The sequence below is a fragment of the Gavia stellata genome, chromosome 1 (genome assembly GCF_030936135.1).
Source record: "Gavia stellata isolate bGavSte3 chromosome 1, bGavSte3.hap2, whole genome shotgun sequence".
Lineage (NCBI taxonomy): Eukaryota > Metazoa > Chordata > Aves > Gaviiformes > Gaviidae > Gavia > Gavia stellata.
In genome coordinates, this window is record NC_082594.1 from 72,999,104 (window position 1) to 73,024,329 (window position 25,226).

At 39.6% G+C, this 25,226-nt stretch overlaps 1 protein-coding gene across 2 annotated transcripts; it reads left to right on the plus strand.

Annotated features, from left to right (window-relative positions):
- CNGA3 (cyclic nucleotide gated channel subunit alpha 3) lies at positions 1 to 24,402 on the plus strand. Of its 2 annotated transcripts, XM_059823395.1 has the most exons (8): positions 1 to 101; positions 7,001 to 7,117; positions 9,895 to 10,074; positions 11,683 to 11,736; positions 16,299 to 16,430; positions 18,416 to 18,523; positions 19,430 to 19,536; positions 22,994 to 24,402. In XM_059823395.1, exons 1-8 carry the CDS (start codon positions 1 to 3, stop codon positions 24,400 to 24,402), a joined length of 2,208 nt encoding a protein of 735 aa, XP_059679378.1. The 2 variants fall into 2 exon arrangements, with proteins under 2 accessions (XP_059679378.1, XP_059679386.1); XM_059823403.1 differs by lacking the exons at positions 11,683 to 11,736; positions 16,299 to 16,430.
- Positions 24,403 to 25,226: the final 824 nt, after the last annotated feature.

Consider the following 25,226-nt stretch of genomic DNA (forward strand, 5'->3'; position numbering starts at 1 on the left):
ATGGCAAAAATCAACACCCAGCGCTCCTACCCTGGTATGCACAGACTGTCTGTCAGGACTACTGATGAAGATATTGAAAGGATTGAAAATGGCTGTATCAGGTAATATATTCCTTTCATCATAGTCAAGAGGACAGATTGCTGCATAATTTGTGGCAGTCCTCTAGCTCTGCATTATGGGAGTGTTATATGATGATACTGTTGACCCAGTATGCTTAACTGACTTAACAGTGTATATCTGAAGTACAGAAGAGACAGCAACAGGAAGGTTGTCATGGCTTGCGGTTTTGGAACCAGAGTCTGTATTACCTCAGGAATAAACCCCATTTTCACATCAGTGGGAATTACACCAACTCATTAAGGAGAAACCTCTTTCTCAGGTCACCACACAGATAGCAGGGTCTGTGCTTCCCCCGGTCTGTGGGATTTGGAGAAAAAGGGGTCCTTCCACTGCCATGCAGTGAAAAGCCTCAGGATTTTTTTTTTAAAAGTAGCCTCTGCAAATTGCCCAGTTCCTGTGATAGGGAACATTTGTAGTGTATAAAGAATATCGAAATTTTTGTACTGGCTTTGCAGAGCCTCTCACTGTATGGTGGACCTGTAACGGTTTCTCTACATTCACCGTTCTCTGTTTTGATAGTTTCAAAGTGGCTGTTTAAAATGTGCCAGTGAGCTTGCACTTACATTTTACACAGTACCAGTCATTTGTCTAGTCTGGGCAAACCCTGCTGGGCCTGCAGGAAAGTGTCTGATGATCCACAGCACCTGTACAGACTGGAAAAAGTCTTCTGCTTTTGGCTTGTTGTGGTCAACCACCCCCGCGATGTGCACTTTATCAGACTGTCTCTTGCTGTTCAAATGTGGACTTGGACTAGAGCACTCAAAATCCTGCTGGGCTGGTAGGACTGCCTGCGTTACGATAATTTTGGATTGCGTGCCCCTAGCATCTAGTGTGGATGTGATCCCTGTCCTGCTTGAATTGGCCCTTTTTTTCTTTCTGCTTTGCTTACATGATACTTTCTGTCATGTAGGTGTACCTACACTAGTGAAAATGGAGCTGCTTTTATTCCGCATAGTATGGCTTGCTTGACTTAGTTATACTATCCCATGGTCTCCTTAGGGAGATTTGCTAGAGCCATGTCCCTTTGTCTCCACTTACAGTGGTATCTCAGAAACAGGGAAAACACAGATAGAAATGAGCCTCTTCCTTTCCTTTTGTTTAACGTCCTTTCTGTAGAGGATATCAGTGATTGGCAGCTTACAGAATGGAATTACTGGCAGGGATGTGAGAGTGTTGTTATAAAGGTTTGAATGTAGAATTAAATGACTGCAGTCATCTGCAGTTTCAGAGGCAATGAGTTGCTTATGATAGAGGGACTGAAATATGAATTGCACTTTATCATGATGATGATGGTCTTGAAGAGCCATTTATTTAAAAAAAAGTTTGCTGTTATCAGCATTAATTACAGGAGTTCATAGATGAGTAAAAAGATACAATCTCACTCTGTGAAAGAGATCTCGTATTTAAGGTTTTTGGATTGCTGAAGTGATTGCTAGTAAGTATATACAATACCTTTGTGATACCACTCAAAGAATTCTGATGCACATTTTTTTAATTCAGATTTTGTTTCACATATGTCTGTACCAAAAGGTAGATCTGATCCAAAATTTTAGCTCTTCTTTGTCTTGTAGCAAATTAGAAAACTATAGACATTGGAAAAACCCCAGGTTTTCTAGAGTAGCAGTATTTCTCCTTTGCCTGTATCTTCCCCCAACTCCTGTTGGCTATAGTTCAACAAAGCAATTAAGCAGATTACTTAGTTCTCATTAGACTCAGTGCGTGTTAAATTTATGCTTAATACTAAGGATGCGCTTAAGTGCTTTTCTGCTGTGGAATGAGGTATTATCAAGGAAAAGCATTCACTGAAACAGCAGAAAGCTGCTGGTGATCTTTGAACTGTCATTCTCAGTTATGCTGGCGTAGGTGATTCATGTGCCCATATTCTTACAGTGTAGTGTGATATAAAGTTGGTCCATTTTGTTAAAACAAAAATCAACAAAACAAAAAATAACAAATGAGTCTTCACTTTTAAAATCTGGCCTCTGTATAGAATCAGCTCGAATAGGACAGGCAGCACATTAACTTATGGACACAGTTTGGGTATCTAAAAGCTGGAAGTAGGATTCAGCTGTGCCTTGTAGACATCTGGATTTCAGTGTCTTTATGTGAGTAGGTGTCTAAATTTCTGCTGTCATCAGTGGAGATGCAGTCACTACTAATAGTCAGTGGAGCCTAGGCTACTGTTCAGCTTACCCTGAAGTTGAATAGCTCTTCAGGCTCGTTTGGCTGTGTCAATTATGAGAGGTATTTAGTTGCCTAAAATAGGCATCTAAAGCTATTTGAGATATCATAGAGTATCTGAAGCATTTAGCTGGGGATATGAAGTGAGACCTGTGTGCTCTGGAGAGCTTAGATAAAGTATTTTGAGGTATTCCAAATGGTACTAGACTCCTATATTGAGGCAAGTGAATCAAGCCCTAAGATGGCAATTGGCTATAATGGGAACTTAGATACTCAGCTTATATTAGACACCCTAATTTAGGCCACTGCCACCTGGAGCCAAATCTTGAAGTCTGCCTTCAGTCTTGAAGTCTTGAATTCTTCAGCCTTGAAGTCTGGCTCATAGTCATTACTCAAAAGGGCTTCAGAAATTCCTGTTTAACTGATCAGAACGTCAGCTACAACTAAATGAAAATTCTGGATTATTTGCATGCATTTTAGGTGAAAATGGTCTTCTAGGATATGCTTGAAGATCTTTGTGCAAAGTTAGCGACAAATTAAGTCAAGGCAAGGGACCGGTACAGAGCAGGTGCTGATGTAAATATCCTTCCCAGAGCTTAGTCCGCTAGATACCTCGAAAGCATGGGAAAAAATTGGGAATCTTCAGAGAGCTGAAGAGGCATGGAGCAGAAACCTCAGTGTCAGTGAGTTTTCTCCAAGATATAGTGACATTGCTACCCCTGTGGAAATAAAATATTTTTCAGCATAAGCCAAGGAGGCACAATCATCTGCTGATGTTTCTGCTTTGTAAGTTGCTCTCTATTTCGTGGCACACCGCATATTCTCTTCTCATGTCGATTTCAGACCCTGCAACACCCTTGGATGGTAATGGCAGTGGTTACTGTTTTGCTGCAGATCCCAAGCAAGGTTATGGAGTCCAGATGGGAACGGGTCTGTCTCTGTAAACATAAAGTAAAAACTATGCCACATGCATTTAAGGTGTTACGTCAAGAGCTCCATCTGTAACTGTCCCTCTGCATCAATATAAAGCCAGCTGACAAATAAGGCTTCTTATATTATCTGAACAGGGTTGAGGAAAGTCAGGAATGAGTATATGAGTTTTATAATAGGGAGTTATAATAATGGAAGAAAGAGTTCATTTTAGATTTACTTTTTGATTTGCATTTGTGTGAATTAAAGTGGAATATGTTTGTGATTGCTGTGTAATGTCGGACAGGTGCTTTCACAAGAGTTGCCTGGCAGAATCATTTGTGTATTTTTTTTCTGATCCTGTTGCAGAGATACATAAGCTGTATTTGTAAAAGTCAAATGCAAGCACTTTAATTCTATTTCCACAAAATTATTTTGATTTTCCTGAGTTGCCTACACATATTACATCTATAATTTTTTAGTAAGGTAAACCTGAATTTATTTACAAATTGTTATATTTAGTTATAACATAAACCTAGTTGTAGAAATTCTTGATGCACATATAGAGTAATCAGAAAATTGTTTTTTAAAAACAGTCAAGCAACCAAAATAAAAATATGGACTTCAAAATTTCACTAGTTGAATCCATAATCCACCCAATTTGATTCCAGCAGTTGAGTCTGAGAGTTTTGCCTTTTTTTTTTTCTTACAGAATACAAATTTTTCAGTGAGTGTGTCTGATCACTTACTGGTAAGAATCTGACCAGAGAGTAATTTAAATAATTTTTAATTTTTAATTGGTTTTATGGGACTCTCGATCAGATTGGAAGGTGTTCAGATCAGGTCACCTTAAGCATGCTGTTTTCTTTCACTAGATTAAAACATTTCTCCAACATAGTTCTGGCTCATGACACGAAACTGGATTGAAAACATCGGGTTTTAGAGGGTGCCATTAAGTGCTTTGTAGTTACTGTTAGCAAGAGGACAGACAGTTGGTAAAACTCTCAATGTTACAGACGCACAAAATATGATGAGCCTGTGTAGGGACAGTGGAGCACAGCTTTCCACACTGCTGAGGAGTATGGAGGTGATGATCATGCACACGAAGCACTTAACAGTACTTAGCAAGTGTGACTCTGTGCTGATAAGTGGAGCTAGGAGGACAGCATTGCTTTTGGTACCTGATACAGCCTGTTTAGAGCGCACTCAGTTCTCTCTGCACTATTCTGCATTGCCTCCCTAGGCATTTACTCAAAATAAATCTGAGTTCTTCATTCATAGCCTTTTATTTATTGTCAGCAGATGCCCAAGCACAGTAACGTCAGTAATAAAGGAGACTGGGACTAAAAAAAGTTTACAAAAAAGAAACAAGGATAGTTAACAGTGCATTTTGGATAGCAATTTTCAACTCCTGCTTGGCTATTGTTCCCACTGATAAACCAGCACAGTTATATCAAAATAGAACATCACATGGTGTTCATTGTATTTCAGTATGCTTATAGAGGCTGATAAAATTGAAATAGGTCTCCCTCTGAGACTTCAGAAAAAGTCTGATTGGCCTGATTTCCTGGGCCTGACCTCTGTGTAGGGTTTTCTTAGACTGACAATCTTTTTTCTTTTTTAAATTCTACTTGGAAGGATACCTGAAGTATTTTAATCCGTGTTTACTTTGTTTTCGGTATTATTATTCACTACTTTATTTTGTGACCCTTATATTTAATTGCCTATATTTACAGCAAATATAACAACTTAATGTACAGTCATTAAAAGCAGTTTTGTTACTGCAACTTAGTGAGATATTCCTCATTACCTGAGTCACTGATTGAACACAAACTTCTAATCCATCCAAATGTGAAATAAAAGAGACTGGTTTAAGCCCCCATAAAAGGCTATCTATTTCTGCAAAACACATTTTTTTTCACATCTGAATTGTGACACTTAAAATTATTTTCTAAGAACTCCCACAATCTTCTTTTAAAAATATATTTTCGGCACTCAAAAATAGTAATAATTGGTAAGTAAGAACAGAAGTAGCAATATTAGAATTTATTGCTGTCTAAGATCACACAAAATGTCTATTTTTCTGTAAAAAGGAATAAAAGGAGTTAAAAACAGCCATAGCAGTGCAAAGACTGCCTAGTCCAGTATCCTTTCTCCAGCAGGTCTGTAGGCAGATGCTCCAGGAAAAAGAAAACAAATCGGGCAAACTGGAAGTATCTGCAAGATACCTTCCTCTAATACTCTCCCAGCATCTAGCTAAGGAGACTTCTTGAGCTGAATGCGGGCTCTGTGTATCTGGTAATCTGTAATGGATTTCTGTTCCATGAGTTTGGTCATTCTCCGCTAGAAGCCATGTTAACTTTGGCATCCATGATAGTCTCAGCAGCCACAACATAAACTAGGTTATAAAAGTTTTTTAGTACTAAGCAGTGTCCATTGGTGTCTTCTTATTAGAAGAGAAGAAGAAAACAGTTAACAAGTTGAGAATTCTGGGAGTGGCTGGACCTATCTTTTTTTAGCACAGTTCTTTGTGTAGAAATAATAAAGTTTTAATTCTCTGTTTGTCAGTTTCTCAGCTGTGAGTACACACAAAATTGAGTTGCTGATTACCCTTTTGTGGGCATTCAAAATGCTGTTGCCTGTTCTTATGAAGATACTGCAACTCTCTAATGAGAGTCAGTGTTTTCCTGGCAATACAGATTAACAGACTCATCTAAGAGTTTTTGTTTGCATTACAAAGGGGGAAAAAAAGTGGTCCTTAATGGGTGTGACAAAGTCTTGTAAAAGTGAATACTAAAGAATGAAAAACACAGAGAAAACCCTAGGAGTCTTATAAAAAGTCCAGAATGAGCCCTGGTAAAGTCCAGGTTCCAGTAAAGTCAATTTCAAAACTCCATTACTGAAAGATGAGGCTAAAATTTCATCTATTTTTCCCAAATGCTAATTATTTCAGTGCTAATAAGTAGTCTTAAAATTAACGGGAACTCATGGGAGTTGGCAGACACTACACGTAGCTTAACATTATAGTCACTATCTGCAGTTGTGTGCAGCTGGGCTGTTGTAGTGCTTTCCATGTGTGGCAATAGCCAGAGGTGCCTCATCGCGTTGCTGCCAGAGCAGCCCTGAAGTTCTGTAGCCTGTTTTGCTATGCAACAGCTGAAGTTTTAGTTACGAAGCAAGCGGCATTAGGCCTGCAGTTGTGCAGCTGGTGGCAACAGGCTGGGAAGAGCAGCAGAGGTGCTGCTCAGGACTAACACCTGTAAAATCACCGTTTTCCCTTTCAATCCAAGCAAGAGTGAAAGCAAAAAGAGATGCGTATTTCCTTTGAGTCATAAAAAGGAACCGCACTGGTAGAAATTCCAGACTGTTAAACCCGAACAATGTCTAGGAGAACAACACTGAAAAAAGCAGTGGGCAGTCACTTTAAAGCCCCCTGGGGATGAACTCTGTATTGAAGGAAAGCTGCTGATGCTTTACAGGAGGTGTTAGAGTAGAAAACATGCTTCCCATGATTGTGTATCTGCACACTAGAGTAGTACTGACCAGTAAGAAATCAGCTTCTGAGCTTGCTGGAACTGATGGCAGAGCTTCCACTGACTTAATTTCATGTTGGACGGCTCCAGAAAAGTAGGAATACAGGCTTAGCTCTATGTTTATCAAATGTATGCCATATTACTAGGAAGAGGACAATTTGCTGCATTGTTTCCCGATGTAGTGGTGGAAATAATCAGATGGGGGGAAGTCTGTGGGAGGCCGTATGGAATTCTTAAAAAAAAATTTGCTTTTGCAGAACCCATTCAGTGTGTGAGGATGCATCTTCAGAACTGCAGAGAGTCATTTCTGTGGAGGGAAGACATCTATCTGATTCCCAGACGAGCTCATTCACAGGCAGGGGAGCAATGGCAAGGTAACGTGCTAACTAATACCATTTCCAGTATTAAGTTTAAACTGTTTAAAGATACTGATCACAATTTGGAGGCAAAGTAAGAAGAACCATCACTTTCCAAAGAAAATTAATGGAGTCCAGCTGAAGAAAGTCTATAAAAAGTAACAGAAGCTGCTTTTGACCTTGATTCTGAACTGATCGCTTACTCATTGCTAATAAAAACCTTAGAATCCCAGAGATGCTGAATGACCTCACACAAATTAGTCTGAATTAAAAAAAAAAAAAAATTTTACATGATCAGATCTGAAAATACATTGAATGCTGAGGAAATGCATGAAGTGAGGCCAGACTGTAAAGTAAATGGATAAGTGTTTGGTTCTGGCTGATAGCTGATGCAATGTTTGTTTCCTATCAAATAAGACATAATGATTGTTCCCTTGTTGGTAGATGGCTCTGGCAAGGGAGGAGACAGGGGCTCTTGTGTTGGGAGTGCAAGAGTTTCTTTCAGTTTTTAGAATCTAGTTATGTTTATAATGGATTGGGAGCCTTAGTCAGCAAAATTCAACTCAACCATTTGCTTGAGTCATTTACTTTACCAGGACTTAAACATAAACCTGAAGGGGAGCTTCAAAAACTTACTGTGTATGCTTCAAATGTTTCCAGCTGAGACTACAGAGCTCTGTCTTCAGATACCATTGTTATGCATAATACAGACTGGACTCAGTTTAAGGATAGTGTATTTCAAAGAGCAAAGAAAAAAAGTATTATAAAACTAGAGTAATTTAAAGAGTTTATACTTCAGTCTTTTGGATGGTGCAGAATAAACTTGTATTTCCCTGTTTCATTGCCAGATAGTGACACCACTGCATGTAGATTCCAAAGTCTGCAAGAAGTTAGTTTTAGGTGGAAAACATTTATAGGTGTGCGTTTTGTGTAAACATAAAGCACATGAATATATAAACTCATACTGAGAACTTCCTTTTTAATCTTTGTATATATTGTTCTTTACCCTTTTTCAGGATAGTTTGAATTACACATGTGTGTAGCTACAGTTACTTATGCTCTGAATGTACAAGGAAGCCTGTGATGAAAACATGAATGCTTAGCAATTTAAATATTATAGTAACAGAACATCCTCTTGAATGCAAATTCTCAAGGACCTAAGACAACAGCATCTGATTGACTTCACTGAGTATCTTACTTTGTGATTTAAAGGTCAAAAAAGTGAAAATAATATAGTATGGCAGAAATCAGAACATTCTATTTCTTTGTTCGAATAGAGAGGCTCTCAATCTTATTTGGTAAAATCTGTTTGCTCCTTAACTAACAGGTCTCATCAAAATGCTTTATTTTCTAATGTAGGTAAGAACATCCGTATTAGTAGTTTTCCAGACCACCCCTTATGTGAAAGCTGAGTTCTGCTCAGGCAAAGAGAGAAATTCTGTAGCTTGATTTTATGCAGTGTTTTTTGAATAGAGTGAGGAATCTCTTAAATAATCTTAGATTTTTATGTGGAGGTTTTCTTTTCTTTTGCATTCTTGGAAGGCTTTGGTTCTCTTAATTGCTGGAAATTGTAGATGATTTACATGATGCTATCTTGGTATAGCACTAAAAAACTAGAAATACCTTTTTCTAATTTCTGATATGTGATATTATTCCTGCCTTTTTTGTCCTTTTTATTTCAGGGTAAGAGAACCTGGGCAAGATCTATGAGGAGGTGTAGTTAGGCCCTTGAGAACTGCAAACAAGAGGCATATGTACTCTACCATAAGATTTAAATTGTTCATATCAACCTCTTTATGGATTCTGAGCATGTGTAATACTAGCCGATGCAGAGAGAATGTAAAGAGCTTTCCTTGAGTAGCCCAAGGTCTCTGTAAGAAGTTAAGCATTGTTCAGAGTTTCATTATGCTCTTTTCGAGGCCAAGTTTGGGAAACATGAATTAACACCACTTTTGCCCAAACTAGACTGCTGATAGGAAATAATACAATATATTGTGTGGGTAATAAATATAATCGCTTCTCTAGATTTCAATCTCCATTATTTTCAATTTTTCAGAAACATATTTCCTTTTGAACTTTGACAGAAAACATTTTAAGGATTTTTAATGTGAATTAGTGGGTAGAGAAGAAGATACATAATGATACAGTGACAAATTAATTACATTGTCATGATTTTTTGCTCATCTCATTTCAGTGCTCTGCTAGAAATTTAGGATGAGGAAATAGTGCTTCCTATGCAGTAGGCAGGTTTATATGTGATTGATAGGCAATTAATATGTCTGCAGACAGACCCTTTAAAATCATGGGGAAAGTGGCTGAATTTTTATTATTCCTTATTTCAAAGTCCATCCTCCCATACCAACTATTCAGCTTTTGTTTCCACTGTGTGTACCAGCCTTTGAGCATGTGATCCTGTGAGTATTTTATATCTCCTAATTCTGTCAGTCCAGGATTCCCCCATTATAACATAATGTCAGAAGTTTGTCAGAAGTCAACTGCCCCACCCCAACCACTCGGTTTGCCCCTACTTGGCAAGAATATTCTTCTGTTGCGCCTGCGATGCTGGTACAGTGGACTAGGAACTGCTGTGTGAAATACTTTCCTGATCCACTGCAAAAGGTGATGTATGAAATTGTGGGAAGTGACTGGGTTCACACAGTTAATCCATCAAGTTTAATTTCATGGCAGGTGGAGAATTGGAGAAAAATTCTCCTGGGCTACTCTTTGTGGGGATGATTTCAGCTGTCTGATGTTCTTGTCTGGTTCAGTCAGTGCTGTATGTCTGTTCCATGCAGGCTATCACGGTTTGTCATATCTGTGAGGTCATGGGCCACAAGACATTTGCACCATGAAGACCAAAGACCTGATTCTTTCCTAGAACGTATCCGAGGGCCAGAGCTCATAGAGGTGTCCAGTAGGCAAAGTAATATCCGTTCCTTTCTGGGTATCCGTGAGCGGCCTGGGGGAGTAAACAGGTAAGAAGATGTGTTTATACTTCAAAGGAAGATGACTGAGGTTATGGTATTTTCTTGGTGATTAGGATGTAAGCTTTATTTTAAGAAGAGGGTAAGGACCTTAGCATGGGAGATGAACATCTAATACTGCCCAGGAATCTTCACATAACTGAAGTATTACGGCTTTCAGCAGACTTTCTCTTTCCCTCTCAAATGCACTGTGGCAAAGATCTTGGAGTAAAGGATTGTGATCATGCTGCTTCAGGCAGAATGGTTTCTCAGAACTGGAATTTTGTCATATGCTACCTGTGCAGCTTGATGTTGCTAAACTCCTCTCTACTGAGGATGAACAGAATTTCTGTTTCAAGAATCTAGGATGTTGCTAGTTGTGGCTTTTCAGGACATTAATGTTATGCACATTATCTGCACGTGTTGGGAAACTCCAAGCAAGCAGTTGTGCAAAATGCATCATTGCTCCTACTCAGGAGTTCAGCTGCTAACATTACAGAAGGCTTCTGACACAGAAATGCGAAAATCTTTTGGCTGCTGACTTAACTTAATAGCACATACTCAGTCTCTGGTATGGAAGGCAGATTCAGTCTTATCTTAAAGTTTTTCCAATAAAACAACAAAGGCTTGCAAGAGAAACCTTTATGTGTTTACAGTCTTTTGATTTGATGAATTACTGCTACTTTATAAATACATAACCCAGTGTTTTAAATTTAACTCCAGCTGAAAGAGGAAAATGAAGTCTCAAGACAAATGTTGACTTTCTATTTGGCATTACGCTTTGAGGCATAGACTCCCATATCTTTTTTCATAGTTAAAGATTGGTAGGTAAGCAAGTAATAAGTTGATTTGTTTCAAAATCTCAGCTAGTAATTCAGATTAAAGCAACAACCTTTGAAGGGCTGTGCATGATACAGGTTACCTTGATTTGTTGTGGTCCAGCACAGCCTTATTATCTTCACTTGATCTAGTCCTTAGAAATTCATCTCAAAAGCACATTTTGTTGAATTAGCCAGACTGTTGTCTGATTTTTCAGACATCTGGATCAGTAGGAACTGCAGATTTGAAGTAATTAGAGAGGACAACATTGATCCTGGGCCAACAAGCCTCTATATAAGGCTATTAGAAGATGTGAATTTGGGGGTATCCATGCTTGCCTTCTCAGTTTTAGACTGTTGCCACGTGACAGTAACTCCCAGTTGTTCTATCATGAAGGCTTAATTCTGCAGCAATGGTAGGTATGCTTGTTACTTATCCATAAGCCTTGGCACTGCGTCTGTGAAGAAGACTTGAAAGGATTGAAGAAAGCTTAAAATACTAGTCAAATGAATACAGGGCTAAAAATAGTGAGATGCATGTTGCCATGCACTAATACGCCTGAGAACAAGCTTCAGGCATCAGTTGTGATCACAAATGTGTATGCCAAGCACATGTAAAAAGAAACTGGTGCCTTGAAATAGTTATGCAAAGGGGCTTATCACTGCAGTCAAAGTTGACCTTCGTAATCTTATCAGTGCATATGTGAGAAGCTAGTAAGTCAGTCCGCCATGTCGGTAAACACGTGTATGACATACCAACAGTCTTTACACTCTTTAATATGTCTTATTTAACTTGCTGCAGTCGCTGGCCCTTGGCCAGGTTTAATGTCAACTACAGCAACAACACCAACGAAGAGTAAGTACCGATAACTTCCAAACACCTTTCTACTACTAGCTCCTTCTCTTTTTCCCTTTCCAGCCTAGTAACATTTGTAGTATAAACTGCTTATCTCTTCCTAAGCCTTTCCTAAGAATATAGTTTAATTATAAAGAAAGGTTTAGTTTTCTTAGTATGAAAAACATAGAATCATAGAATTGTTTAGGTTGGAAAAGACCTTTAAGATCATCAAGTCCAACCGTAAACCTAACCCTGCTAAGTCCACCACTAAACCATGTCCCTAAGCACCTCATCCACATGTCTTTTAAATCCTTCATGCTCCCTGTGAACTTCTTTTTGTCTGAAGTTACCCTTACCTCTCAAGCAGTGAATTTGATTAAGCATTTAGTCTCTACCTCCTCTAGTTCAGCTGGCTGATTTTACTGCATTGCCAATTGAATCATTAATTCTTCGGTTTTTAAATAAAATTAATATATTAATTTTCTAACAGTGATTTTCCTCTTTTAACATACTAGTCCCTTTTTGCAAATCAAGTTCCCCCGAAATTTCAGGTTGTCAAATGAGAAGTGGATACTGATCAGGGTACCAGGAAAACACTCGTGTGCAGTCTAAATGAAAACTAACCATCTTTTTAAAATGTGTGTTTCAGTTCAGCAGATATTGTTGGTGTAGATGTAGAGAGAGTGACAGGCAACATAATAAGGTTTGCAATGCAACAGAAGCTGTGACAGAAGCTGTGCTTTGGAGTCTCTTTTATGTATTTGACAAGATATTTCACAGTGTTACACCAAAGAGAAATCTCTTGAAAAAGTGAAGAGCTCCTGTAATTTAAAATCACCCAATACCAATGTTTGTTCCATGTCTTAGACCATAGCTATCTGATGGCACATCTGCTCTAGAGCATCCAGCAGCAGATCTGTTCTCATGCATGATGATAGTTAATTTTTTTCATTGCTTTCCAGATGAAAACAAAAATTAAAAATAATCAGGACAGGTTCTGATTATGTCAGAAATACTTTTAGGAAACTCTTGTTTTTTTCTCCAAATAGTTCCATCACAGGTGAGCTCAAACTGTACATTTTAAATGATGCTGCAAAACTTTTGTGCACATACCTGAACAAGACGTCTTCCTGCTCCTGAAGCACCTTTTTGGTTTGGTTTGCATAACTTTTATTAAAAAGGAAAATCAGTGTGCAATGAACAGTGACAGAAATGTGCAGTATTTTCTTTAGACTGGTATAAAAAAAGCGCTGAAAGCCTGGAGCCTAGCCTGCTAGTCAGGACCCAAAGGACCAATGAGGATGGAAATACTGCTTTCTTACTCTGTTTCTGACAATGACTCATGTACCTTGGGCAAAACTTTCATCCTTCCAGTGTTTCATTATTTTTAAATAAAGACATCACCTGTCTGTCTACCTGCCTGACAGTCTGAAACATACTTGATTTGCGAAGTACTTGACAGATGAGAAATGCAAATATTTGACTCATTCAGAGTATGACTGTTTTTATAGGGTCTGATGAAGACCTGTTTTCTAAGTCTGAAGATGCATGCTCCTTTTTGTGTGCTGGAAACAGAGAATGGATGCCACTGTATTGCTGTGAAAGAGGACAGGCACAGACAACTGTTTTATTAGTTACTGGGTTCCAGTTCACTCAGTAGCACTGATAAAGAAAAAACAGATGCAGGTCTTTTTGAAGCTTTGGGTTTTTCATTATGTTAAAGACCTAAGAGTGCCTGCTCTTGGGGAACTGTAGGTGATGCTTTCAAGTCTTTGATTATGGCCAACCTTTTCCTCTGAGTGACTTCCACCACCAGATTACAGGTTGGTGGGAGTATGATAAGTTGGGAGTTACCACAATAGAGAGATGAACAGAGGCCACAGAAATGGAGGAATCTCACTTATGAAAGATACCTGTAGTTGACAGATGAGTTTGTAGGAGATCTCAGGCTGGAGAAAAAGAAGTATTGGCATTAGATGCTGTGTGAAATAATGTTTTTTCTCTTTTTTAAAACAAAACATAGGAGGAAGTTGGAATTATCAAAATATTCCCTCCAAAGTTCACCACCACTGAGACTTTTTGATTGATTCTCTATCTCAACCTACTTTCCCCTGCATAACAACATCCACAAATGTACAGTGGCCCTACCCTTTGAAAATTATGTTACTCATAGTTCTTCCTTTCTGGTAAGAATGCCAGACATTGAGGAGCTATGTTAATCCTAACAACAGCAACAGTGAATTGGCCTTTACATCAGGCACCATGCATAGTAATGTGCAGTGAAAGCCTGACATGTTTTTTAAATAGGAAGGAGTTTTTGGGGCAGATTTGAAAGAGATGCCAGGAAAGTCCAGAGGGGTCAGTGGTGGAGAAATAAATACTTGAACAGCAGTTCCCAGTGCCATGTAGAAACCAGCCTTGGTAAACGAAAAACTGTTTCTTGGAGTTGAGATGCATGTATGAATAAAAGATCGGTCAGCCCAAAGGTTCTTTTCTCCTCCAGTTATGCTCCCTTGCAGTGTATAATTTTAAAGGTTTCAGTGGTGTTGATCAGCTTGGCAGGTATTTCCCTGGACATGGAGGAGTGTAGGATCTCAGCATTTTTTAGCAAATGAGTCTGGGCTTTTCCGAATTACACTGTGGTGCTGCATTACTGTGGAAATGTCTAAGGGTAAGGATTGGAATGGGTGCTCATTGCTGATAGGTGAAAGCTAGTGCTATCTTAAAGTTGGTGACTATTGCCTTCTCCCTTGGAGTGCTGCTTTCTCCCTGTAACAAGCACATTCATAGACAGGACTACCATTCACAGCGTAGACTTTTTCTGATCTGAGTAATATGAGCAAGTATACATGAAAAGCGCAAGTGAGCTCACTAAACTTTTTACCTCTTGGTTCAAATCCTGTAGGCAGCACTTTTTCAACTGTTATTATGTATTCTGTCTTTGCTGTGGGATGTTGCTGTCATTGAACTAATTTGTCCTTTATTGACACCAGTGCAAGGGGAGAATCAGACCCAGTCTTGGCAGTTCAGAGGAGAACACGTAACTCCCATGGGAGCAGGATTCCATGGCTGTCATCCAAACCAGACCTTATACGTGGAGAGTTATGTTTATACATCCATTATCCACATACACTGTAGTGTCAGGAACATTTAGTCTTTTCTGTCTAACCAATGGGGACACTTTCTGCCTCAGGGAATAAAGAAACTTCAAATACAGAACAGGGAGATCTCAGATGATGGTTTTCTGTTTATGCAAATTAGTGCAGTTCTTCAGATTACATGATTCTTGACCAATGCATGTAGCAAACTTGGCTCTAAGATTAAGTATTGACAGAATCTTAGGAAAGACGTTAACTTTCTGCAGTTTTGAACAGGATGCGTGGGCCTATCTGCATAAGTTAACATAGCTCAAGACTCTTCTGTTCAAACAAACCTAAGAATGGGGGAAGTCAGATCCATCTTTATCTCTGGCTTATCACATTCGAATGAGCTAAAGGCTGCACATGCTTGAACAGTATGAAAATCCATATCTGGAATTAAATCTTGCAGGCTTGGATCTGTGCTGGATACTATGGAATGTTAGGATATAATTATGTTAAATGGTCCATATTTTACTTTATTACATGAAAAGCAATTAATAAACATGGGGAAAATCATGATTCCATTAAGTCTAGGCAAAATTCCCATTGGTTTTAGCATGGATGGAATTTCATGCTTAGCGCTCAGCCTTTGAATACAGTGGCAGTTGGAGACAGGCAGAGCAACTCGGGCATGGCTCCTCTGATCACACATAGACACCTGCATCTGACCTAGGCAATCCATTCTTTCTTTACAGTTGATGGAAAGAAAAAAATGCTTTTGGGGCACAAGTCATCTCATAGATATGGACTATGAGATATGGACTATCTTGTAGATACAGGAGATCTTTACTGTAGAGGTCTAAAATAGGTTGCCTTAATCATGTTGACTATAAAGCATTTATGAAATGACTACTATGTAGTTAAATGAGACACACCTCTTTTCTCTACATTTGCTGGTTTTGTTCAAACATTGACTGGGATTCCTCTCCAAGGCAATTGTTGAAGCCAGAGGTAATTAATTAATTATAGCTATGTTGTTTTTAAAGAACTGTGAGAGGAAATTCAGCCTCATTTCATTTAATTACCATTAAAGCTTCAGACAGTCACTGTGAGGTTTTGGATATGCAAAGAATGTTGACAGTTTGTTAAGCCATTTCAAGTTCTATTATCATTTGATAGATTTCTTTTTAACTGCCTGAGTTCTAAAGAATGAAACAGACTGGAAGCATTTAATTAAAATCAGGCTGGTACACTGATGTCTGAAAAGGTCAAGAAAGCGTCGGTGACTAATGCACAGAATCAGCCAGCTGGTTACGTGATGTGATAGTGTGGTGGTGTCAGTTCGGGAGGCCTCAGGCTGTAAACCATTTTTACCAGTTGGATCCCTGTCCTACTCTGTCCGGAGCATAGTCTAGTTTCCTGTACCTCAACATCCGCCCTCTCCTCTATTCCCTGCTAGAATATCGATAATATTGCTAAGCCTTACATTATGTTGTACAGCAAAAAGGAAGAAAAGAAAGAGGTTAAAGAGGAGAAAAAAGAGGAAAAGAAAGAGGAAAAGAAGGAGGAAAAGAAAGAGGAAAAGAAAGATGACAAAAAAGATGACAAAAAAGATGATAAAAAAAAAGAAGAGTAAGTATAAAGAATGAATGTGTGCTTGTAACACACCTCCTACACTACAAAGCATGGTATGGCATTTCATCGTAACGATTCCACAACAATTATTGTTCTGTAGGCTGCCGAATGTTAGCCTGTCAAATCTTTAATATGTTTTTCCCTTTGGAAAGGTGCAGCTGCTCAACAAACTTGTTGCATCTTTAAGACCTGTGTTTAGACCTGTCATGAACAGCTTCCTACGTCAGTAAAAGGGAATTCAGCTACCTCTGGTCACTTTGATTTGCTGTTGAAGATCGCTTTTTTACTATGAGGGCATTTTAGGATAGCAGTCTGCTTTGCAGATCTGCACAGGCTTTTCATTGTTCCAGAATGTCCATAACGATTCAGAGCAGATGAACCAAAAGTCTGGTTTGGACAAAGAGCAAAAATCTTACCTAGAAAATTACAGCTTTACTAATAAGTTTAGTTATTACACTGACTAGCATATTTAATTGCTTAATATAGTGCAGTTCATTCATTACTAGTGCTCACTAAAGCTTGCTTCTGATGAGTAGATGCTGTATTTCGGCAACAAAATGAGATCATTTGAAGGCTTTTGACAGAAATGGATCCTGCTCTTGTTTTGTTCCCCCAAAGCTGACCCAAACATAGTACAATTTAGTATTACCAGTCATTAAAAATAACAATGATAGCAGACAAAAAGAGAAGGCATTTGAGCGGACTTCACAGTTAAGGAGTAGGTTAAAGTAATACAGTATACTGCAAGTTTATATGTATGTATATGGTGGCATGTGCTATGTAGGCCTGGGGACGTGTAGTTAGGAATCACTTCTGAATGGAATCTGCTTGATCTCAAGATCTTGACTTTCTTAATCAAAGCTTTGTTTGATTAGAAAGCCTTTGTTCTAAGGATTCTCTTTCAGCTTCAATTACTATGTAGTAAGAGCCTGAGCTTTGCAGTAGCCTAAAGCATTTTAAAACATTTCAGCAAAGAAAATAAATGTTTTAATGTCTAGAAGGTAGTGTACTCTGTCATATGAAGACCATATTTCATGGTCACCAGTTTTGAGGTGGTGAGCAGTTTTTTAGAAGAAATGGCTCAAAACCTATTGTGAAGATGGCAAAGTAAATACTTCTTAGATTAAAGCTGCTTACTTTACTAACATTATTGTCTGGACATTCAGCTGACAGCAGGGATAATGCCAGAAATACGCACAAATATGAAATAAATTATCATCATATTTTAATATATTTACGTTCTTGGAGATTAAGAAAAGTCACACAAATACATATCCAAGCATTGCCCAGTCAGATGTTCCCCACACTATTATACAGTTCACAGATCACACTATCACATGTAACTGTTGGAATAATTTCTGCAGCTGCGGACCTCACAATCCAGTAATACCTATTTCCTCTGATTACATACAACATGCCTAATTGCTGTCTATTCCATATCAACCTTTCTCATGCTGGGGAAAGGCACTTCTGAGCATACTCTACCTGTGCCATTAGCCATGCTGTTCTTTAAATCTTTAAATTTAAAGAAATACATATGTGTTTTACTTGTTTAAATGCGTGCTCATACAGTCATTTCCATAATAGGATTTGCCAAAGCCATCAAAAGTAATCTGCAAAGGAAGGCTCTTTCTCTAGCAATGGACCATAGCCTTCTAGCTGGAATGATAGTAAGAAACATTTAAAGTTTTACTTTTTTTCAGTGGGGGTCATATGCAGAAAGGCTGTGGTTTTCAGCCTGGGCAATGTGAATGTTTGTGTTTTTCTTTCCACTCTTACTTACTTTTTCCAAAGTTGGGTCAAGCAAATAAATAGAGCATGTCAGAGGGTATTTAGTGTCTCATCTGGAGCTGCCTGCATGGATACTTTCTCTTCTTAGGCAGCTGTGCGTTCATCATGAGATGAGCAGCCTCCAGAAGAGGGAGATCCAGCAGGTCACTTTGTTACATTTCCAGTGTAAATCTGCATGTTTTACTTTCCAGGAAGAAAAAAGAGATCTTTGTGATAGATCCTTCAAGCAATATTTACTACAACTGGCTGACCATAATTGCAGTACCTGTGTTCTATAACTGGTGTATGCTAGTGTGCAGGTATGGATTTAAGTTAATAATAATAATTCGAGGTTTCAAGTTCAGTGTCTCATTATGTTTCCTATGTAAACCATCCTCTTACCTCCCTGCGGTATTTTGTGGGTGGCTTACCTGGAAGACTTACAGTTCATAGACCCTTAGGGATATACGCATACATACCCCTGGGAACAGATGGCCGATGTTTCTTTTTATCTTCTTGCCGAAGAACAGTTTGTTGTAACTTGCCCTGAGGGTCCTCATGGGCGCTGGGGTGGCCTCTATGTGTCACCTGCTGGCTAGCTGCACAGATGTGCCTTGGCCACTGTAGGCTCAGTAACCCCTGCTAGAGACAGGCCTTCCAATCACCCAGTAGAGAACAGAAGGGAGGGGTGTGGGCAGAGTCGGGTCTTCTTAAATTAATATCATGCATCTATAGATGCTTGATAGGCAGGAGGATTTTACTCCAGTATTTGTTTTCCCTTGTAAAATGTGGAAATCAGTTTGAGTCAAAGTAATGGAGCGCTGTGGAAGTGGCTCACTTAGGCTGTGTCAGGTGGCAGGGAGAGAGGAGGATGGCTTGCCACTCAGAAACAAATCTTTTATTTGGGAATTATCTTAATAGAGATGCATATCCCATGAGATCTGATGCGTGTTTAATTGTAGGGATATGTGTATTCCTCCACTTGCGTGGCATGTATGTTTTTGAGTTTTACTTCTGGCCTAAACACCTTTGAATTCTGGAAGATCCTAGTGTCTGTTTAGCCATGGCTCTAGTGTGCAGGTGTCTAGGCATGGAGATAGGCTGCCCTTAATTTTTCAGTGCCAGTAATGTGCACTAACATGCTGTTAGGACACACATTGCAAATACTCTGCTTACGCAGTTGGTGTGATTTTTTTTTTTTTTTTTTTGTATCTTTGTTTCTTTAGAGCCTGCTTTGATGAGCTACAAGTTGACCATATTAAATTATGGCTGTTCTTCGATTATGGCTCTGATATCATCTATGTTCTTGACATGTTTGTCAGATTCAGGACAGGTGAGTCTTTCTGGGGTTTTACAGTGTTTTCAGATACAGCATGAATATAAAGACTGGAAACAGAAATTCCTGTGTCTGACCAGTGTAGTATCCTGTCTCCAGTAAAACCCAACAATGGAGGCTTTGGGAGGATGAAGTGTCTGACCAGCTTGGATTATTTTAAGGCTGGACATCCCAACACCTGCACTTGTCTCTAAATTCAGTTCTATCAGTGCTTAATAGGCATGCCAGAGGCTGACTGAATAGCCACTGTAACAGGCTGTGTGGGGCAGGGAGAATAAGGCACTTTGCATGTGATGATCACTCTGTGCATGATATATTGCTTGTGCTCATTAAAGTGGGCAAGAAACCAACTGCACCCCACAAGTGCTGCTTTCTTAGCCAAGTTGTGCAGCATCCTGCTCAGAAGTGATTACTGAGTTGGCCAAGTGCGAGACCTTGCACCCATCTCAGCCTCCAGTCTGCAGTCTTCTGCCTGGAACTGGCAGTGCTGCCAGCTGTATTTCCTGCAGCCTTTGCCAGGTCCTGGCTGGGTCTCCCACTGCCTGGTGGTGGCATAGGGTTAACCCAGGAGGGTGGTAGCATGGGATTCACCCAGGCACCTCTGCTTAGGTCCTGCCTTCCTGAAGGAAGTGTGAGCCTAAAGGATCTGTGAGGACCATGCCATGTCATGCATGAAGTGGTTCTCTTCAGCTTCCCATCCCTGTTTCTGTAGTCCAGACAGGCTGAGAAGATTTCATATTTGAGCATGCCCAGCTGATACAGAGTCTAGCCTTAAAGGGATATTGGTTTTAAACTAAACAAGGTCATAATATAGGCCAAAGCAATGACACAGAGTGATCCATACCATTAAATTGCTGGAATAGTCCTTGATGTACTTTGGGGCATGCACTTTGGTCTATGCCAGCTAGCACTCTCTCAAGCAGTGTCTGGGCACAGCTGGGAGGACAGCAGAGGTTGGGTGTTATTCACGGTGTCATTTTTGGAAGGGGCTGGGAGAACTTACATACAAATAGAAGCTGTCATGGTAGCTGATCTCAGGGCCAGAAAACGTTTCCTGGTTTGTTCTATTTACTGGTACAGACGCAGCCCCAAAATGTCCCTTGAACGGGTCCAAAACTGCACTGATGATTATAAAAATGAGAGTTCTTTTAAATCATCAATTTTTACATGGTCGTCTTTTTTTTTTTTTTAAATCATGCTGACAGCTTGACATTAATTATGGCTTGTGACAAGTTGTAAACATAATTACAAGACAGAGGCTAAAAATGCTGTCACTTTGGGAAGCATACAACTCATAGCAAGCCAAATTCTTAAAGTTAGCAAACACCTTGTTCAACAGGAAAGTCTATTTCAGGTAGCAGCCTAAATCACAAGGCTGACTTTTTTGTTTTTTGGGGGGGGGAGGGCGGTCCTTCATCTTCTTTGTGTAGTTAAAAAGTCAGCCATGCCCACTAAATTTCTTTTCTGCAGTTATATCTGTTATTGTAATGAGAAAGAACTGAGGAAAAATTGCACATGTACAGGCAATGCAAGTTATAAACTTTCCAGGGCTGTCCTGATAATGATTGTACAGCTGTTAAAGCATGCGTAGAAGGCTGGCTTTGCAGTCCTGGATTGGAACTGCAGAATTGCCACCAAGTTCTCCTGAACGCTTCAGTGCAGGTGTCTGCTGCAGTTTCAGGTACTCAAATATGGGAGTCACATATTTTAGGCGTTGAAATCTTTGTCAACTCACTTAACAAACCTTCCTGGCTCCGCTAGTGCCCACTGCCTTCTGTAAGGCTGCAAGGTCCATCTGTCCTTGGGACAAAGGTCCTGGAAACCTTTTTGAAGCAGTGTGACCCCTCTGCTCTCCAAGGGCAAGGACTGGCTTTGAACTGGGATCTAGGTAGCCCCACAACTACTGTGATCTATGGCAGCTTCTCTGTGGCGCATGACTGTTTAGCTGCAGGGCCTGTTTCACTGTATTTCACCTATTTAGTCACTGTGTACTGTGAAGCAGAAAAGATTCATGTCTCTCATTAGCTGGTCATGTTTAGCATACCTCGCGTTTTGACGCTTTCAAAAGGTTTTACTATAGGACTCCAGTTCTGTGAGGGGACAAAAAAAGACCTGAGGGGCTTTTACCTCCCTTCAGTAGGAAGGTGTTTTCAAAGTTATTTTTAATAATTCTGAGTCAGAAATTCATCTGCCTGGCCAACTTTTCTGTGTAGTTGCATAACTCTATTAATAAGAGCATACTTGACCAGCTCTTTCAGCGAGGAAGGTAACACATTCATGGCACTGGAACTACTTCCATTTGTAATCACCATCAGTTTGCAGATACCCGAAGACAGAGACACATGTACGCATGAGGCAGCTGTACAGATATGCGCACGTTCCAGAAATACAGCCATGGTGTGTAGGGCGGAGAGAAATGCAGCTTGGTCTTCCTCAGCAGATGCTTCTCTGAGAAAGCTGCTGCTTGTAGATTGCTAAGGGATTAGCAAAATGCGTGACAATCCCTGATACACAAGCAATGTTTTGCTTTTCTCTGAGTGGACTTCTCCTCCTGTCTGGCCTAATGGGCAGACAGTTGGACATCTCTACTTGCAATTGCAGCAAGTATTTTGCAGTGCATAGGCTGTTCCCTCTGGAACATTTTCAGTGCCTTGAGCTTTCAGAGGTACAAAACAGCACTGAAGCTGTACTGCTCAGGCAGCCTTTCTATGAGAACTCTTACACAGATGCAGTTTGTTTTAAGGTCTCTTACCACAGTTCATGTCTTCTAATAATTCTTAAAATATAATACTTTCCAAAATCTTTTGAATGAAGAGATACCAATGTACAAAATTCTGCTTAGTAGCTCTCTCACTAGAAACACAAAAAAAGTGTAAACCATTTTCCCTGAATGAAAAGGAAAATCCTATCACTTTTACCATCTTTTTAACAAGAGAAAAAGCATGGCTCAGGGGAAAAAAAAAAGAGGATTTCATTATCTCAAGGATATCTATATTGTTCTTAAAAAAAACCCCGATCCACTATACCTACTTATTCTTGGTATTTATTTAAAAATATTCCATTCCAATTTTATACACAATTGCTTAACACTTGCTTAAATTTAGTTATGACTCATGCCAATGATTCATGAAAAATGAGACATTTGAATTTCCCCTTTCTTTTTGCAAAGATACCTAAAAGACAAAGATAAAGCTGTCCAAGAATAGAGTGGTAATAATAGAGTCATTGCTCTACATGATAATATATCAGCTTTGAAACGTCATTGAAATATTTAAATTTCCAATTAAATATTTCTCATTAAGTGAACTCATAGTGTATCAATGTCTGTATGCATAACAGTACAGGTTTTAATGTTCTCAGGTATCTGAAATGTAAGTCATTCAGTACTGTTGATGGTAATTGGGAACTGCACTTTTATTCTAACAAGTAAAATATGTATTTTTATTCTTTGAAGGCTTCCTTGAACAAGGCTTGCTAGTTCAGGATGAAAAGAAATTACGAGATCACTATACCACAACTATACAGTTCAAACTGGATGTGCTGTCTCTTCTGCCAACAGACCTGGCATATTTGAAGTTTGGTTTGAACTACCCTGAACTGCGATTTAACCGCTTGCTGAGGATTTCTCGGCTTTTTGAGTTTTTTGACCGTACAGAAACCAGGACAAATTATCCAAACATGTTTCGTATTGGAAATCTTGTCTTATACATTCTTATCATCATCCACTGGAATGCGTGTATATACTTCGCAATTTCAAAGGTCATCGGATTTGGAACTGACTCTTGGGTCTACCCCAACGTGTCCATTCCAGAGTACGGGCGCCTGTCTAGAAAGTACATTTACAGTCTGTACTGGTCAACACTCACACTGACAACCATTGGAGAAACACCTCCCCCAGTGAAAGATGAAGAGTATCTCTTTGTGGTCATTGACTTCCTGGTGGGTGTGCTGATCTTCGCTACCATTGTCGGTAATGTGGGCTCCATGATTTCCAACATGAATGCCTCCAGGGCAGAGTTCCAGGCCAAGGTCGATTCCATAAAACAGTACATGCATTTCCGAAAAGTGACTAAGGATTTGGAAGCCAGGGTTATTAAGTGGTTTGATTACCTCTGGACCAACAAGAAAACAGTGGATGAGAAGGAAGTCCTCAAAAATCTGCCTGACAAGTTGAAGGCTGAAATTGCCATCAATGTCCATTTGGACACACTGAAGAAGGTGCGTATATTCCAGGATTGTGAAGCTGGACTCCTCATTGAGCTGGTGCTGAAACTGAAACCTACGGTCTTCAGTCCTGGGGACTACATCTGCAAAAAGGGAGATATTGGGAGAGAAATGTATATTATTAAAGAGGGAAAATTGGCTGTGGTGGCAGATGATGGTATAACCCAATTTGTAGTCCTAAGCGATGGCAGCTACTTTGGTGAAATCAGCATCCTAAACATCAAAGGTAGCAAATCTGGCAACAGGAGGACAGCCAACATAAGAAGTATTGGTTATTCTGATTTGTTCTGCTTGTCTAAAGATGATTTAATGGAAGCCCTCACAGAATACCCAGAAGCCAAAAAGGCTCTGGAAGAGAAAGGGCGACAAATTCTGATGAAAGACAATTTAATAGATGAGGAAGCAGCAAAAGCAGGAGCTGACCCAAAAGATTTGGAAGAAAAAGTAGAAAGACTTGAAACAGCTCTGGATACGTTGCAGACAAGGTTTGCTAGGCTCTTGGCAGAATACACCTCATCTCAACAAAAGGTGAAGCAGAGACTTGCCAGAGTAGAAACCCGAGTGAAAAAATATGGTAGTGGCACCTTATCAGTTGGAGAAGCAGAGTCTGAAAAACCTGAGGAGGAGAAAAAGCAGTAACAGGGTGTTTATATTTCCTCATTTATTGGAGTAGGTTGAAGCACGTGAAAGCCATAAATGTATGTAAATACGTGTGTGCATACATAGACATGATTATTTTTATATGAACTCAAGAGAATGGTTTTTAGCATTTTTAACTGAAGCAGTATTTTCTTGTAAATAGAACCTTGTCACCTTCTTAGGGGGAGATTTTGGTCTGGCATTTGGGTGCTTTTTTGTACTGGGAGGGGGTTTCTTAAAAGTCATGCTCAGAACGTCTATTATCTATGGTACACGTAGGTCTTGATACATTGTCTCGTCCCATGCATGTTGCATTAAGAAGGCACTGTACTTAAAGTAGAAGAGATAGGGTTTTTTTAAAGGCTTAAAAAAATATTTCTAGGGTACGCGCTCTACCTTGCTACCTTAATAGCCAATTAAATGCATGGATGCACATCCAGGCTTCTCAAAAAATTTCATTCTTTCACAGTGAAGCGTCTTGCACAACCATTTGGACTACAGCTAAGCAGCAGCAGGTACCTGGCCTACGCGGTGTAGCCCTGCACGTGTATGGAATAGCCATGCATCCAGATGCTTTAGTTTGATTCTTTCTAGTGAGCTGGGCTCTGCACAAAGGACCATGCTGGCAGAGTAGCAGTGCTCATTCACATCCTTTCTGGCATGGACTGTGACAGCCTTTGCTGCTCTGCAGCTGCTTCGCCTGGGGGGAAAGTGGGAGATCCCCTTCCCCACCCCCCATCCACACTGGTAAGACCCTCACTTGGAACCGAGTCCCCAACAGCTCACTGGTGGAAGGCATCTGTGGCAATAACGGCTTCACTAAA

Excerpts from the sequence above, each read along its gene's own strand:
- CNGA3 (XM_059823395.1), top strand. The coding sequence starts at position 1 with ATGGCAAAAATCAACACCCAGCGCTCCTACCCTGGTATGCACAGACTG. Across the intron at positions 10,075-11,682 it reads CGGCCTGGGGGAGTAAACAG|TCGCTGGCCCTTGGCCAGGT; the intron begins GTAAGAAGATGT and ends AACTTGCTGCAG. Across the intron at positions 18,524-19,429 it reads TGGTGTATGCTAGTGTGCAG|AGCCTGCTTTGATGAGCTAC; the intron begins GTATGGATTTAA and ends TTGTTTCTTTAG.